The sequence below is a fragment of the Anabas testudineus genome, chromosome 12, assembly GCF_900324465.2.
Source record: "Anabas testudineus chromosome 12, fAnaTes1.2, whole genome shotgun sequence".
NCBI classification, from domain to species: Eukaryota; Metazoa; Chordata; class Actinopteri; order Anabantiformes; family Anabantidae; genus Anabas; species Anabas testudineus.
Window position 1 is genome coordinate 6,175,039 of NC_046621.1, and position 15,367 is coordinate 6,190,405.

The following is a 15,367-nucleotide window of genomic DNA, read 5'->3' on the forward strand; positions in this document are numbered from 1 at the left end:
GACCTCCACTTCGACTCCCTATTGTTCCTCTTCAAGTTTTCCCCTCCTGACAACCTCTTTTGCACTTTCCCCTTTGCCTCCCTGTCTGCCTCTTTGCCCTGTTGCCTCACAGCAACTATGCAGCGCCAGAGGTCAGACTAAAAATACCTCAGTGTATTGACTCTGTTTGTGGACATGGCACAGTGTGGAGAACTGGAAAGATTAATTTGTGGGAAAATCTGATTCCCTAGATTAATGTTTAAAAAATATGTAAATAATATTTTAGTATTTCTTCAATATGGAAACAGAAAACAGTAGAGATGCTAGTAGTTTAACACTCTGAACAAAGTGGTGATGAGTGATGACCCGTGCTGAAGTGGGAAACACATGCTAAACACTTTTATGTGTCCACTGTGTTTTTGTGGTTTGACCTTGTGTTGTGACCTACGTAAGCTGACACGACATGTGATGTTACACCTTCATGGGGGTCTTGATGATTTAAAGCTGTTTAATAACATATATAAGTTTTGTTTTCAAAGTGTGTCTAGGGGAATGATTCTGTGCTCAAATACAAAGTAAGGGTCAGTTGGTTAAATTGCACAGTCACTGTTTGTAACAATACAATACACAATACATCTATTATAAATAGAAAGATAAGAAAGAGAGGAAAAGCCACGTCCTGCATGCTCCTGCTAAATCATAATACTATTGAAGATGACTTCACATTTACAGTCACTGAACGGAAGGATTTGGCACAAGCATCGCTCCACCAACCCAAACTTTGTTTTTATATCTGTCTCACTTTACTGTCTGCAGCCATGGCAGCAACAGAGCACAATGATTCAGTGGTGATGACTCAGATCACTGACCAAACACTAATGGGTATTGCTGACATTTACTTATTTATTCTTATTATATATATATATGTACTTAAATGGTTATTATACTTCTACAATACACACTGTAACACCATAGAAGCCATTTAAGATGACTGTAAAGGGATCAGTAAAATTCACAAAGAGTCTTTGCACCACACTACTTATTAATCAATAATCTCATGCTTACTTTTACCATGTCCATTTTGAAATGTAAACTAATTACCGCAAGACAACAGTGTCTGCTGTGCTAAATGCTCCTCTGACTTCTTTTTAGCACATGTAAGAAAATACAGTTTATATTTAACTGGATTATTCTTTTTTTTTTTTTTTGTAACAGAAGATGGCCGTTGTAGTGACTTGTACCTTTCTACTTTACCAACTCATATTAATATTTACAATATTATGAGAAAAGCCGGCAGGTCCACAACTGATGTTATAAGATACCAGCATTACCTGACCTTGAACATCTTCAACTCTGCAAATGCTAGTTTCATGGTTGCCACATGCTGCAGTATAAGTAAACATCAGTACTGTTACACATCTGCAGCGGGTTGACTATCATAGTCAAGTGGGTGGTCTTTGTGGTTTCAGAGACTGACAGGCAAAATCTTTGAACTCATTGCTTTTGCATGGAAATATATGCTCTTCGGTTTTGTGTTAAGAGCAACTTCCTGCCGAAGTAGCTATTTTCGACATCTCTGTCATCTTAATATGCACCTGAAATGCATGCGCTTGACATCATCTAAAAAAGCTTTATGTGATACTGACCTAGTGGGATTTCTATTTCAAAATACACACATTTTATGTCAAGCATGTACAAATTACTAAATGACAAATGAGCTCAGAACAGAGATTCTTCCCTAATTGTTAAAGTAGACAGATACTAGATGCTCTTTTTTTTTTTTTAAATTTCATTATCTATTATTTTGAATGTCAGATAAATGCACTTTAATATGTAGTACCCTCTTGTATGTGTGTAATATTGGGTGAGTGGTCACTGATGTCCGTTGATTAACTGGCCAAAGGGTCGTGGAGCACTTGCAACTAGCTACTGAAGCTGGAGCTTAATATTTGACCACATGTTTCAGTTGGTGAGAGATAGTTTCATTTCATTTGCTCTGCACGGTGCCACGGTTCCTTATATATATATATCTATATATGTATATGTGTGTGTGTGTGTGTGTGTGTATATCTGTATATCTATGGATATATATATATATATATTAGTCAATATATTTGTTATACTTTGTGCTTATTGATGTTATGATACAGATAGGTCTGATCACTCACAAATCACAAAAATCTCAGTGCTGTGAAAAAGTATTTGTCTCCTTCCCGATTGCTTGCAAATTTGTCAAACTTAAATGATTCAGATCATCAACAAGTCAATTACTTTTTCACATAGGGCTTGTGCAGCTTTTATCCCTTAAAAAATTTTACGATAATTTAGGAAAATGCAATTTGTATTTACTCAGGTTATCTGTATAAAATATTGAGATGCATTTGTTGATCTGCAAAAAAACATAAGGAAGGAAGTCAAGTACGTTCTCACAACAATTTATCTGGGGAGGTGTTAGTGTGCAGATCATCATCAAGTGTGAAAACATGATAACAACCACATCAGACACAGCACTGCCTGTAAACTGCCAGGCCAAACCCTGTTGAGGAAAACACCTGCATGTTCTTATCTTAACAGAGGTTTAAGTCGAGGTTTGTTCTAGTTTTATTAAACTCCAACAATCCTGCTCTAACTATGCACAACATTTGTGATGTAATGCAAATTACGGCAGTCTTATACTGATAAGAAGAAACTTAACAGTTTTATTGTGCAGATAAAAATGTTTTCTGTGTTATGAAGCAGACCAAGGTGCATTCATTTAATTCGAAATCTGTGCAAAATCCCCCCTCGAGGATCAATAACACCTTTTCTATCACGGTCACATCAGGACTTTAACATCTGCCACGCCTGTACTATTTCACAAGTACAGGATAGATGTTGTCGAGAGAAGTTGTGACATTTCTGTCTGGAACAAAGTGAAAAAACTCAAACAGAGAAGTTCAAATAATTTAAATTTAAGGCCATAAAATAAACCTATAGTTCCAATAATTTATAAAGGGGACGTATCTGTTTACCAAATTCACATTAGTACAGACTATAAGTCTCTGGTTTCTCACTGGAGGAGGAGATATTATGGTAACAGACATGTTTATGACAGTGTTACAGTAAAATGCACCCACCAGAAGTAAAGACAATAAATTTCCCTTGCTTGCATAAAGTCAGATCTCTCCGAAACAGCAGCTACGCCTGACACATTAGAAAAACAAGGATAAGTCATATTAGTGCAGAATGCTATGACGCAGGAAAGATGCTGATTCAAATGAAAAATAGTAAAGGAGGATGAGGAGGAGGAGTCCTGTTGCTAATGACGGAGATGGCTAGGCTCACTACCCAGTCTGGCCAGGCTCATAAATTCAATTCAGAGTTTTAATTTTGACGTCTTACACCCATTGACCTTAAAGCTTTTGATGAATTAACCGCCTACTTTGGTCATCCACTGCAGCTCCCTGTGTGCTCACAGAAATGTAGAGAAAAGACAAATTCCCAAATCTGAGATGTGAGAAACTGCAGAAAAACAACATCTCAGTCCTCAGAGGAATGTGGAGGAATCAGTCTGTGTTCGACTGACCCTTCACCCCTTCTTTCCATCTTTGTAGCAGAAAAAGTTGAAGAGACTAAGACATTAAATACTTTCCCTAAGTAGGGGTCTCCATATATAGCTACATGACACACTTCTACCATGTTAAAGAACCAAGCCACAATGCCCTGAGGCTTTTCTTCATCATGTGTCAACCATGATGCTCTGACGTTTCTGCATTAAGAAGGACAACAGATAAAGTCTCATGTACAATGGAAATATTATGTTGAATACTAAGAAAGTAAAGTCAAATTACCAAGCACAATAGTTAACAGCCTCTTGTTATAGTTTCAACGCTGTGATAATAAAATAACTGTAACAGCCCTAAATGATTAATAGCTGAAGGCACTAACTTGGAGAGCTCTGGGGAGCTGTGATGGGCTCTTTACCTGACATTTCAGAGACTAAATGGTTAATCATATCATCAAACCATTACATTAATTAAATAAAAATAGTCGGAAATTGCAGCTCTGTAGGCGAAAGTAAAGGTGTTCATGCTTCTCACATCCTTGGTAAGTGTGGTCCAGAACACGGTGATTAAAGCCAGATCCACCTCTCCTCAGCAGCCAAACTCAAACCACCTGTAGCCCCAGCTCCTTTAGGAATTTACAGAGCTGCCACTACAATATCCACATGTGGGCCTCTGAGGGAGGAGAGGTAGCTCCGATAACATGGGATCCCCCAGCATGGTCTTCTACCCCCGTGTGACCCAAATGAGGCCATACACACACAGCTCACCCTGCATTAGACTTAGCAGGAGTGTGCCGACTTGGACATGAGGCAATAGCAGAACATGGACTAGATCAGTTCAGTAAATGCAGCCAGACTTGTGCACTCACAAATCAGCCTAAAGGTGAACAGACAGAGCCAAGATCATCGTCTGATGACCTGCAGCAACCTGACAGGAGTCTAAGAAGGGGCAGAGGGGTCATGCTGGGCCAAGACAACCTGACTGCTTGATGTGATGAGAGTGATTTGCTATGTGAGCTTCTGCTGATCCCTTTACACACACACACACACACACACACACACACACACACACTTAACTTTGTCTCTAACTTAATTCTCTAATGACCATCACAAGCCGATATCACATGTAAGCGAAGGAATCTGAGGACTAGAGAGAGACATGTTCTTTCTTCTCTCCTTTTGTCTGGATCACTCAGATGAGTGGTTCAACCAACTTTGCTGGTATTTTCCTTCATGTTTGAATCTGAACATGACCTAGAAGTTAATTCGCTACTCCTGGTCTGGAGCTGAACCTGAGATCACATCCTATCACCAGAGGGACCAAAACACATATCAATTACTTATGCAGACTGAACTGCGGACACCACCTCTTAAAGCTGGTGTAAGACCAATGTGCATTTCACCTTTCACCTTATAAAAATGTATTTAGATCAATTATCACTTAAGGGTTGTTGAATATTCACAAAAACATTCATTCAAAGGTTTGTTTAACCTCTGTTATAATTAAACATGACACATGCTTTGCAAACTCAGCAGAAGCATCGTGAAAATGCATGACACTGCAGAAATGTTTGTTGCTGTTATAGTAACAAGATTTTTCTCCAGGAAGTCTTGACACTTGTGTTCACACTAATGTCTTCATTATATGAGTCAGTGCCACACTGCTAAGACCAAACCGCTGCATGTAGAAACAATCAAGTTCCCTGTGGTTTCCCTCAGTCAGAATAAATAACATCTGGGCAATATGGACGGAAAGTATTTAGGGGCAGTTTACGAGGGCATTGTGGTGCCACCGCGTTTTAATGGACATGCAGGCAGCGCGACTGACACACCTAATGGATGCTTTTAGTCGCTTAGTCAATTATGCAGACAGCGATGATCTAAGCTGTTCTCCAGCGTGTGCGCAAAGATGCGCCGGAGGCTCCGGCGCGGTATAGAAAACGCGCCTGTCACTCGTTATTTCACCTGAGAATGAGCTTTTGGTCTTAATGCGTTTCTGTATTTACTCACCAACAACTGCCACTGTTGTCAAAGTGAAATGTTGACTTGTCCTGAGCATCCTGTCACACAAAGTGTCCAACACTCGTTTCGGTTACTCCACGGATGTTCTCTTCCTTTTTACGCTCGGTTCTCAGCTAAACTCAGATCCCCGGAGAAGTCAGTTCGCTAAATGACCAACAAGACTCCACAAGGCATTTCCTGTGCTGCAGCATCCGCAGTTTAACTGTCTGAAGTCCTGTTTCAAAAGCAGTCTACTACTCGGGATGAGCCGATACTGAAACAGGGAGGAGTGTGAGGAGGAAAGTGGAGCTCACTCGAGAACGTTTTGGGGGGCTTGGTCTGACAGACCATGGGAAAATCTTACCACCAGTCAAATAACAGCAGGGCACTGATGTCTGAGACGAGAATAGAACTGTCAGGCAAAGTTAGAGCAGAATAGTCTTAGTTATTATGCAGAGTTCAGTCTTTTACTTGAACATATTAACTGAACTTTTTCTTATAAAAAAAACTCACTGTACAGTAATTTCCCATCAAAACATTAACTCAGTTGTGCATAAAGGTCATTTTATGTATAAAAATGACATTTTGGCTTAGTTTGACTTAAAACCATGAACAGATATTGCAATCACAACTATTTAATTTGGAAAACCAGAGACAGAGTCAAACACATACTGTACAGAAGGTTCAAGTGTGAGTGAAAGGAAACACTTCTATGGAAAGATTTGATGGAAACATCAACATTGTTGATTTTCCTTTCTGATAAAATGTGTAAAATTACACTCATGCTCCTTTGGCACTCAACCCTCCATGAAAGTAATTTATTTCCCAGGAGTCCGCACTCATTTCCCAGCTGAACCTACTGAATTAAAATGTCGCTATGTGTGTTATAGGCTTCAGATGTTCTTCGTCTGTTGATTAACACAGACTCATTATTCTGAAGTCATTCAAACTAAATAGTCCAAATCCAATGACCATACAGCATTTTCAGTACCTCATGCTCAACCACAGTGTAAATAGATACTGTGGAGTATTTTGCAATCTGTCATTTGACATTGAACTTCAACATTCTACCATTTAAAAGTGAACCTACTCTTGTAATACACTGAACAGCGACTGGCAGCCTGGTGCCAGCAAAGATATCAACCCAGTCAATTCAATAATTGGCATCTTGAAAGTACAATAACTTTTTATTAGGCACAACTGCATGATTCACTGACAGTGTCCAGCTGTTCCTGCACTGGTGTGAGTTAGTGGCTCAGTTCATGAAGTCCCATCTTAGTGTCAAACTGAAAAACATTTGACAGATTACATTTATTCAGCTGTTTGTCTTTAGCCAATAGATTAGTTCCTGTGCTGGCGCTCATGTTCAGCCCCACATGACTTCTGTTGTTACAAAATGTGCAATGTTACAGATAGACTGAAATGTGGTTTCAAATCCAGGGACTCATAGCTGGAGATACCAACACAAATCCCAGACATAATCATAGGATTTTTATAAGGAGGGTGAGGGAGTTCTTGAGCCTGCGTACCTAAAATTTGTACATCGTTAGACTAAAGCCTGCCAATTTTCAGTATCATGTTATGTAGAACATTGAAATCCTCTAGTGGCAGGTTTAAGTCATATCAAAATACGTGGAACAGACCCGCTGGCATTGACCTCCTCTTCATAATTACAAGACAGAAACCACGTGATGACACCCCAGAAACCACCAGCATTTATCCTGCCGATCCCTACTGACACCTTAATAACCACTGGAAATCAATAGCCAACCATTTTCAAAACAACTCAGCAAACAAAATCTACCTCTAGAATTTCTACAGAGGAGAGAAGTATGCAGCATGCACACAGTCTAACTGTTTGCTGTGCTACCAGGAGTTTTGTTGATGGTTAACATAAATGTTTTTCTCTCTGCGTTCAGTGGACAAACTGGACGGGGACGTGTTAGACTGGCACAACAGCTTGAGGTGAGGGAAGTGGTTAGCTTCCACCACTGTAACTCCATCCATCCTTTAGCTATAACCACTTATCCTTGAGGGCTGACGGAAGCTGGAACCGAACCCTGCTGACATTGCCAGAGAGGCAGGGAACACCCTGGACAACTTTCACGTCAGTCGATGTCAGTTGATGAGTGGAGAAGAACTGCTGGACCAAAAGAAGGACTGTGGTTTCAATCCATGCCTTTCTATGTGGTGTTTGTATGTTGTCTAAGTTCTCCAGCGTCCTCTCACAATCCAAAGCCATGCAGTTCGATTAATATGTGACTCTCGCCCCATGGGATTTGTCTTGTGCTTTAAGTGTGATGGCATTTCCTCAGAGATGATCATCTAATATCCATTTAACATGTTTATTAGCAGAGAACCAAACAGACAAACAATTGCACCATTGTAATGGCTCTAGTGTTGTGGGATGTGGGAGTTGGGGAGCAATATAAAGCCAATTCATCCAAGAGCTGAGACCTTTTGCTTCTATTTGTTAAATACAAAGGACTCAGCATGTGAATGTGGAGAACATGAATTGGTTCTTTGGTGAATAAAACATCTTCATGAGAGCAGAGAATATCAATACAGACAGAAAACATACAGTATTGGTGTAATCATCACGTGCTGCAACCACCACGTGGAAACTACAGTTTTATTTTTTCTTGTGTTGCTTATCTGCTTATGTTTTTATTCTTTAAATGTACTTTTCAGTGTTTCAGTTTTATATTTTTTTTATATTTTTCTTTATGGAGTGTGTTGGTTTCGTGCAGTGTCAAACAGTCATGACTTCATCTGCCTATATGTGCCTGTATCAAGCGCTCGCATACACCTGCATGTTTGGATCCACTTCTAAATAGGTCTGAGTAGAACCACTGTTATCTTGTGGCGTGTGAATATTATAGATGTTGTTATATACAAGCAGCCTCAAATCTAAAGATCATTTCTGCATTTCTGAGTTATTCACAACACATACAATACGTCCTGCTGAGCTTTAGCTTGCCTCATTGTATAACTATGCATGCACATACACAATCACCACATCCAAACAAAACACACGTACACTTTAAAGTCACACAAAGACACAGGTCTCTATCAGACAGGATCTCAAAAACCTCCAGTGAATGAGACAGTTTACATGAGTCCTTCCTGTCTTCAGCCCTGCAGATATCACAGACTGAGACTCAGGAAGACTCTGATTAGTTTCAATGCATTTCCTCACTACATCATACCCTTCCCCACCCATCTCGCCCCTTCCACATCCTCATACACACTTTGTCCCAATCATATGCTTCTTTCTACTGATAACAATGCATAGAGAGTAGTAATGGTGCTCTGTGTTTTCATATTCGACCCCTACCCAGTTTCCTCCCCTTCCTCGGTCCCCCGCCTTTCATCCTGACATACTATATTTTCATCTTGTAACCGTGTAAGTCTACTCTGATGTGTGTGATTCTCTCTCTCTTCCTTTAACTGTGTGTGTACATGCAGACAGGAAGAGAGCATTAAGAATCTACATGATAGGCTCTCTATCTAATGTCCCGAATGAATCAAAGGCATCTTTATTCAATTTCACAAATGCTTTATTTGAATAAATTACTCTGAAACAGTTCTCTTTAAACATTTAACCTTGTCTAGGTTGTTTTTTGTGGTGTAAAGCTCCACTTAGGTAATAAAGACAAAGAGTGCATCCCGAGGACAGCGAATCCCTTTTAAGTGAAGGAAATTAGCTTGGTTCATATAGTCTGACAGACAATATTTATTTTCAGAGTGGGTCAATCGTTGGGCCATGCTAAAACTAAACAGTAGACCCTCTTTTCCCAGTAACAACCTTTCCCCTCCAGTGGAAGCTACTTATAGTGAACATCTAAGGAATTTGTAATGTATACAGGAGGATAGTGCTTGTAAATGACAGATCACAGTAAACATATACTATGTATGGTATTCTCTGTTTCTGTCTTACCTTATGCTGTATACTGATTTGTCTTTGGCTTACACAAGATACATTAGATAAACAGATTAAAGCTTAATATGCCAATAGTAAAGATTACAGTAACTGATCTTATGATACAGTGAGTAAGAGGTCAAAGGAGCATTTAGCTGTTGCTTTATGATTGACTCACCAAAAACAGCCACTAGGTTCTGCTTTTATGGTGTATTTTCCAAATACTTTACCTTGTTACGACAAAGCTCCTCCAGAGCTACTGAAGATGTTTTATATTTTAACAGTCATCACTGGCCTCCCATGATCAGTAGGCAGACTTTAATGAGTATAATTGGTGGAGTGCCGCTTTAAAGAACTATTTTACAAGTTGTTTCTGTTACTGACGTAATGAGTTAATGAAATAGTTAAAATGTGTAGTTGGCATATTAATGTAAAGATAGAAGAAGAGTAGAGAGGTTTCTTCTCTACTGACTTTAACACAGTCAGAATAAGAACCTTCAGCCAGTTCTGCTTTCTATGATTGTCTCTGCAGGAACTAGATTCATGAGTGAGTAAATACTGCAGCTCATTGCTTTATAAGGACATGCTGCCTCTATACTGTTTGACTTAGTCTGCCTTTTGCTTCTGTTTTTTAATCCCTGCCAAACAGTTAAAGACAACAAATATTTAAGATAAAACTACTCTTTTGTGTGTATTGCTGCACGATGGGGAGCTGCTTGGATGGTGGCAACACCGATAGTTGCTTACAACCATAACTTAGGGAGAGACTGTAAGAAAATGAAGTCAGCTCTGTGTGAAAGAAAGCAGATCCATCCTCACTGATTCCTCTGTTCTCTCTCTGTCCTCTGATGAGAGCAACTTTTGACTTTGTTTTAAACTCTAACATTAACCAGAACAAGGAAACCAAATGGAAATACTCTTAAGTTGAAATCGCACATGGTCCTCCTCTTTTTTTTTTTTTTTTTTTTTGCTGTGTTCATTATTATATAATCTTTTATTTATTTGTTACAACTATATGAATGACAGTCAGCCCCAAATCGGAAACGACTCGTAATAAAAAACAGATGGAAACCAATGTGATAAGTGGATCTGGGCTTTATTTCCTGTGGATTAGATAGTGCCTGGTGTGGACACATGAGGCCTAATGGTGCATTTAATTCAAACTTTAACAAAACTTTACCTTCCATTTAAAGGCCTCAGCCCTTTTTTTTACTATCCATTACATATACACAAACACACACACCATCAAGATTTAGAGTTAACAGAAATTCCAACAATACTCAAAAAGTAAACATGAGAAAGTTGGATTATTGGTCAACAGATACTAAGATGGGAAATGAAAGCTGGTTGATCCCTTTCCTCTTAATTCCCAATTCCAACTCTGATGCTTCCACGGAGGCATGTGATGACAAATTATCACAGAGTCTTCAAAGTAACCTCCAATCCCCCCCCCGGGCATCTAAGAACAGCAATCTAACACATGTGGGGCTGCAATTAGAGGTCTCTTCAGTCGCTTCCTTCCTGGGGTTCTATCTCCCCTCTCTCTGTTTCTGAAAGGACCCGGAGCTTCATGTCACTCCTCACAGAACAGCAGTGGGTCTCGACCCTTTGACTCTGTCAACACAGAGAAGTTGGTTCCAGCCTGGTGTCAGACTCTGTCTCCTACAGACACACTAGGCTTCTCTGTCCTTCATTAATGCAGCAGTGAATCCTTTATCTCTGCTCAGTATAGTCATAAACACCTGTGTTATATATCATATATCATCTTATGTAAAATACTAGATGTTTACATCCATAACCTACTAGAAACATAAACACACCGTCTATCCTGAATTTTTCAGTTCAATATAATTCAATTATATTTCATATCACAATAGAAGCTATATCAATCTTAAGGCACTTTGCAGTGTAATGTTTAGGACCATACAAATATAACTGTATATAGAATTATGTAGAAAATCCAACAACCTCACTTGAGCAAGTACCAGGTGACAGTAGAGTAGAAAAACTCCCTTTAGAGAAAGAAACCTCCAGCAGAACCAGACTCAGGGTGGACGACCATCTGCCTCGACAGGTTAGAGTGACACTGGGCAGGTCTGTAGGACCAGTAACTGGACTCTGGAGATATACAGCTCCAAGGCCGAGGATACAACTGCACTCTGATAACAAAGTGTTCTGCTGGGAAAATATGAAACTACGAGGTCTTTAAGATAAGATGGAGCTTGATTAAGATAAGATGGAGCTTGATTATTAAGTCGTTTATATGGGGAGAAGTTTTTTAAACTATATTCTGAATTTTACAGGGAGCCAATGGAGAGAAGATAATGTAGGAGAAATATGATCTCTCTTGCTAATTACAGTCTGGACTCTGGCTGCAGTATTTTGGATTAACTGGAGGCTTTTTTAAGGAGTTACTGGGACATCCTATTAATAATGAATTACAACAGTCCATAGACAGGATGCTCCTACTTTTACCAATATTCCACAGGTAAGAGGTTCTATAGACATTTATGTATGATGTAAAGAAGATATTCTGGTCAAAGATACTGACTACAACTACTACTTTTAATTTAGTTTTCTGCCACAGCCCTGGTGGCTCCTACTCCAGGGAAGAGCTCATGAACATCAGAGCTACTACCCCTGTTGGCCTTTTTCCAACTTTTCTAGCTTCTACCGTGGATTTACTGGCTATTTTGATTAAGGACGGTGGTAACAAAGTGAGGCTCCGCAGTAGAGGTAAACGCTCAGGTGTGCTGAAGACAGAGACTTTTCTATGTCCTTTGTTTTGTGCTTCACAGAAACATGGTTGTGTGATCTTACAACGGACTCTGCACTCCACCAGAGTTGATTTCGTCTCTACAGGGCAGACAGATGGGGCTTTCGAGTAAAACAAAAGGATAAGCACCACCATCAGTGGCCCTGCACTGGGTCAATCAGAACACATCATGGTGCACTTGATCAGAAATTAAAACTGCAAACCTGCTATGAGTACGTACCACTGAGGCTGTGGGGGACCTGTAAGACTGTTTAGACTGCGTAAACTGGGATGTTTTCAGGTGTGCACGAGTACAGGAACACTGTGACATCCTACATTAACTTCTGTAAGGACAGCGTCATCCCAATACGCACCAGGGTGACTTAGAACAATGATAAACCTTGGTTCACAGCTGAACTCAGACAGCTACGTTCAGAATGGTGAGAGAATGGAGCAGCAACTCTCAGCCAGCGACTCTGCCTCTGTCAGTAAAGAGGCAATCACCAACTACAAGCTTAGAGCCTCCCACTCCGTGAATGACTTGAGTCTGGCCAACAGCCTGAATGAATCTGACTGCCGCTTTCAAAGACAATGGGACATACCTGATACCCCTCTCTCTATCAAAGAGGGAGATGTGAGTAGACTGTTTAAATGGCTGAACACCCTCAAAAGCCGCAGGCATTGACTCTGTCTCCCCGTTTACCCTGAAGCACTTTGCCAACCAGCTGTCTCCGATGTTCACAGACATTTTTATCACCTCACTGGAGACCTGCCATGTGCCAGCCTGTTTTAAAACCTCAGCCATTATTACAGCTTCTAAAAACAGCTTCACATGTGGACACCAGTCTGTCAAACTCCTGAAGTTTGCAGATGACACCACTCTCATCAGCCTCATCTCTGATGGAGACGAGGCAGCTTACAGAAGTCAGATGGACCAACAGTCTCCAGACAGTAGAGATGATAGTGCATTTCAGGAAGGACCCAGTCCCCCCTCCCACCAATCATCCTCTGTTGAGTTGTTCCACTTCCTGGAAACCACCATCACCCAGGAACTCAAGTGGGAGCAGAACATCAGCTCCCCACCATGTAGGCTGAGCAGAGGTTGTACTTCCACCTCCCTGTGAGGATGATGGTGCACCTTTACTCTGCCATCATCAAATTGATTCTCACTTCCTCCATCTCCCCTCTGACAAGAGGCTCCTCACATTTAAGACATGCTTGTAAAATGTGACTGTATCCTTTAAAATGTTTTTAAAAAGACCAAAGACATGTTCACCTGATCTCAGTATAAAAACACTTGCTCCAATGTCATCTGCAAAATGTGGTAATCTTCGTCTGATACACTTAACAAATATAATCCATTTAATTCTAAACTTATCAAACTTACTTTAGTATAGCGCAAAAAATAATAAATAAGAGTGAAGTGTGTTATAGAATATTATATTTATCTGTTTTGTAGGCAGCAGAATGTACGTGATGTATGAAAAATGGATAAATGCTAAATTTGGCAAGGAAAATATTAAGGGCAGCGTTCTTATGATACTGTCAGTTTATGAATTACATTCAACCTAAATAATATATAATTGCCATTTTCATATTTCAAGAAAATATAACAGGTATGTATTTAACAACTGCAGCGAGTAACACATTCTCCATTTCCAGTCGTTAGTAGCACATTCATGAAATAAAACTATGAGTTCAAGGTGTTTTCTCTCATGTTTCAGTGTAATATTATAGCAACTGTTTAAACCATATAAAGTATGTTCATGACTTATACTATATTGTATTTGGTCAGCTCAGTCTGATTTGTTTACCAGTTGGCTGTCACATATGGTAATGCTGAACAATGTCTGTGAAACGTCATTAAAACAAGAGATTCTATTGCTGTCTGACTAGAACACGTTGCCCTGCAGTGACAACATACAGCAGTCGAGGCGGTCAAGGGGCTTTAACTATACCTTTTGTTTTTCAATTCTTGTGTTAGAACTGTGAGGAAGTTTATTTTTGACAGATTTAGTTTCAGTCACTTTGACAGGTCCCTTATGGTGGATATGACTTCAAGGGCAGAGAAGGGCACAAATGAGTATCACATCTCCTCACGTTTATGCTGGCATGCAGCACTACTCTGCGCGAATATCACTGATGCGTGTGCTCTTGTGTTTGACCCCTCTGTACTCTACCTCACTTTGTGAAACCAGATGATGATTAAGATCATAAGGTCTCCATTCCCCCTCATCATGTTCACTTCGACTTGACTTTTTTAACCACAAATCCCATGTTTGGGGTGAACTGCTGGTTGGCCTCTGACCACGACCGGTGAGCAGTACAAGAAGTCATCTGGTCAAGATTGGCTGAATGTGCAGTGAACCATAATACATTATTTTAAGCAAAAGGACCCTTTACAAGTATTGGTTTTGCATTTAAAATCTTCTTTTAGTAGACTAGTATTATCAGAAAATACATAATATTTTACAGCACATTTCATTCTTTTTGTGCATGCAAATGGACCCATTGTTGTTTTGTTGTGTATATGGCTGCAACTAATGATCATTTGAATCAATTAAACACCTATAAATTTCAAATAAGAAAAAAAAGCACCCTCGCAATATCAAAGTCCAAGATGACATCTTTGAATTTTTTCAGAGACATCAAAAAAGTTTATTTCCTTCTGACCAACGATCCAAAACAGAAATACATTCAGTTCAACATGATGTCAAACAAGAATGTTTTGCATGACTAAAAAAAACCAACTAATCTGTCATCTTAACTTGCAGCTGCAGTCAATCAACAGAAGTAAATGTAAAAATAGCATGAAATCGTGTTCAAATAAAACATAAATACTATCACAACTGTAAGTACTTATTTAACACCACTGGTTATTTTGCCTTTAACCGAGCAGAGCTGTCTTGACTGCACCATCACTTCTGCCGAGCAAATAAACCAAAAGTTAAGCATGAGGTCATCTGTGCTGCTCACTCATCAGCTGTTCCTGGTCTCTAATCAGACGTCTTCTGTGTGAACAAAGTTGGTCTACTTTATACAAACAAGGGAAGGTCCTTTTTAACGTGTCGACTTTCTCTGTGCTGATTGTAAATGTGGGTGTACGTGCGTATGTAAAGGTCACGTGTAATTTTCTACTGTGTCTGTGTGTGTAGATTTTCTTACA

General features: G+C 39.7%; 1 protein-coding gene across 1 annotated transcript in view; it reads right to left on the minus strand.

The window, feature by feature from the left end:
* The window catches only part of itga1 (integrin, alpha 1), a 35,264-nt gene extending 29,441 nt beyond the window's left edge, over nt 1–5,823 (minus strand). Inside the window, exon 1 of the mRNA XM_026355558.1 lies at nt 5,534–5,823. Coding sequence (XP_026211343.1) covers nt 5,534–5,582 — 49 coding nt within the window. The 5' untranslated portion in view covers nt 5,583–5,823. The remainder of the gene's footprint in view (nt 1–5,533) is intronic.
* Between the last annotated feature and the right edge of the window lie 9,544 nt (nt 5,824–15,367).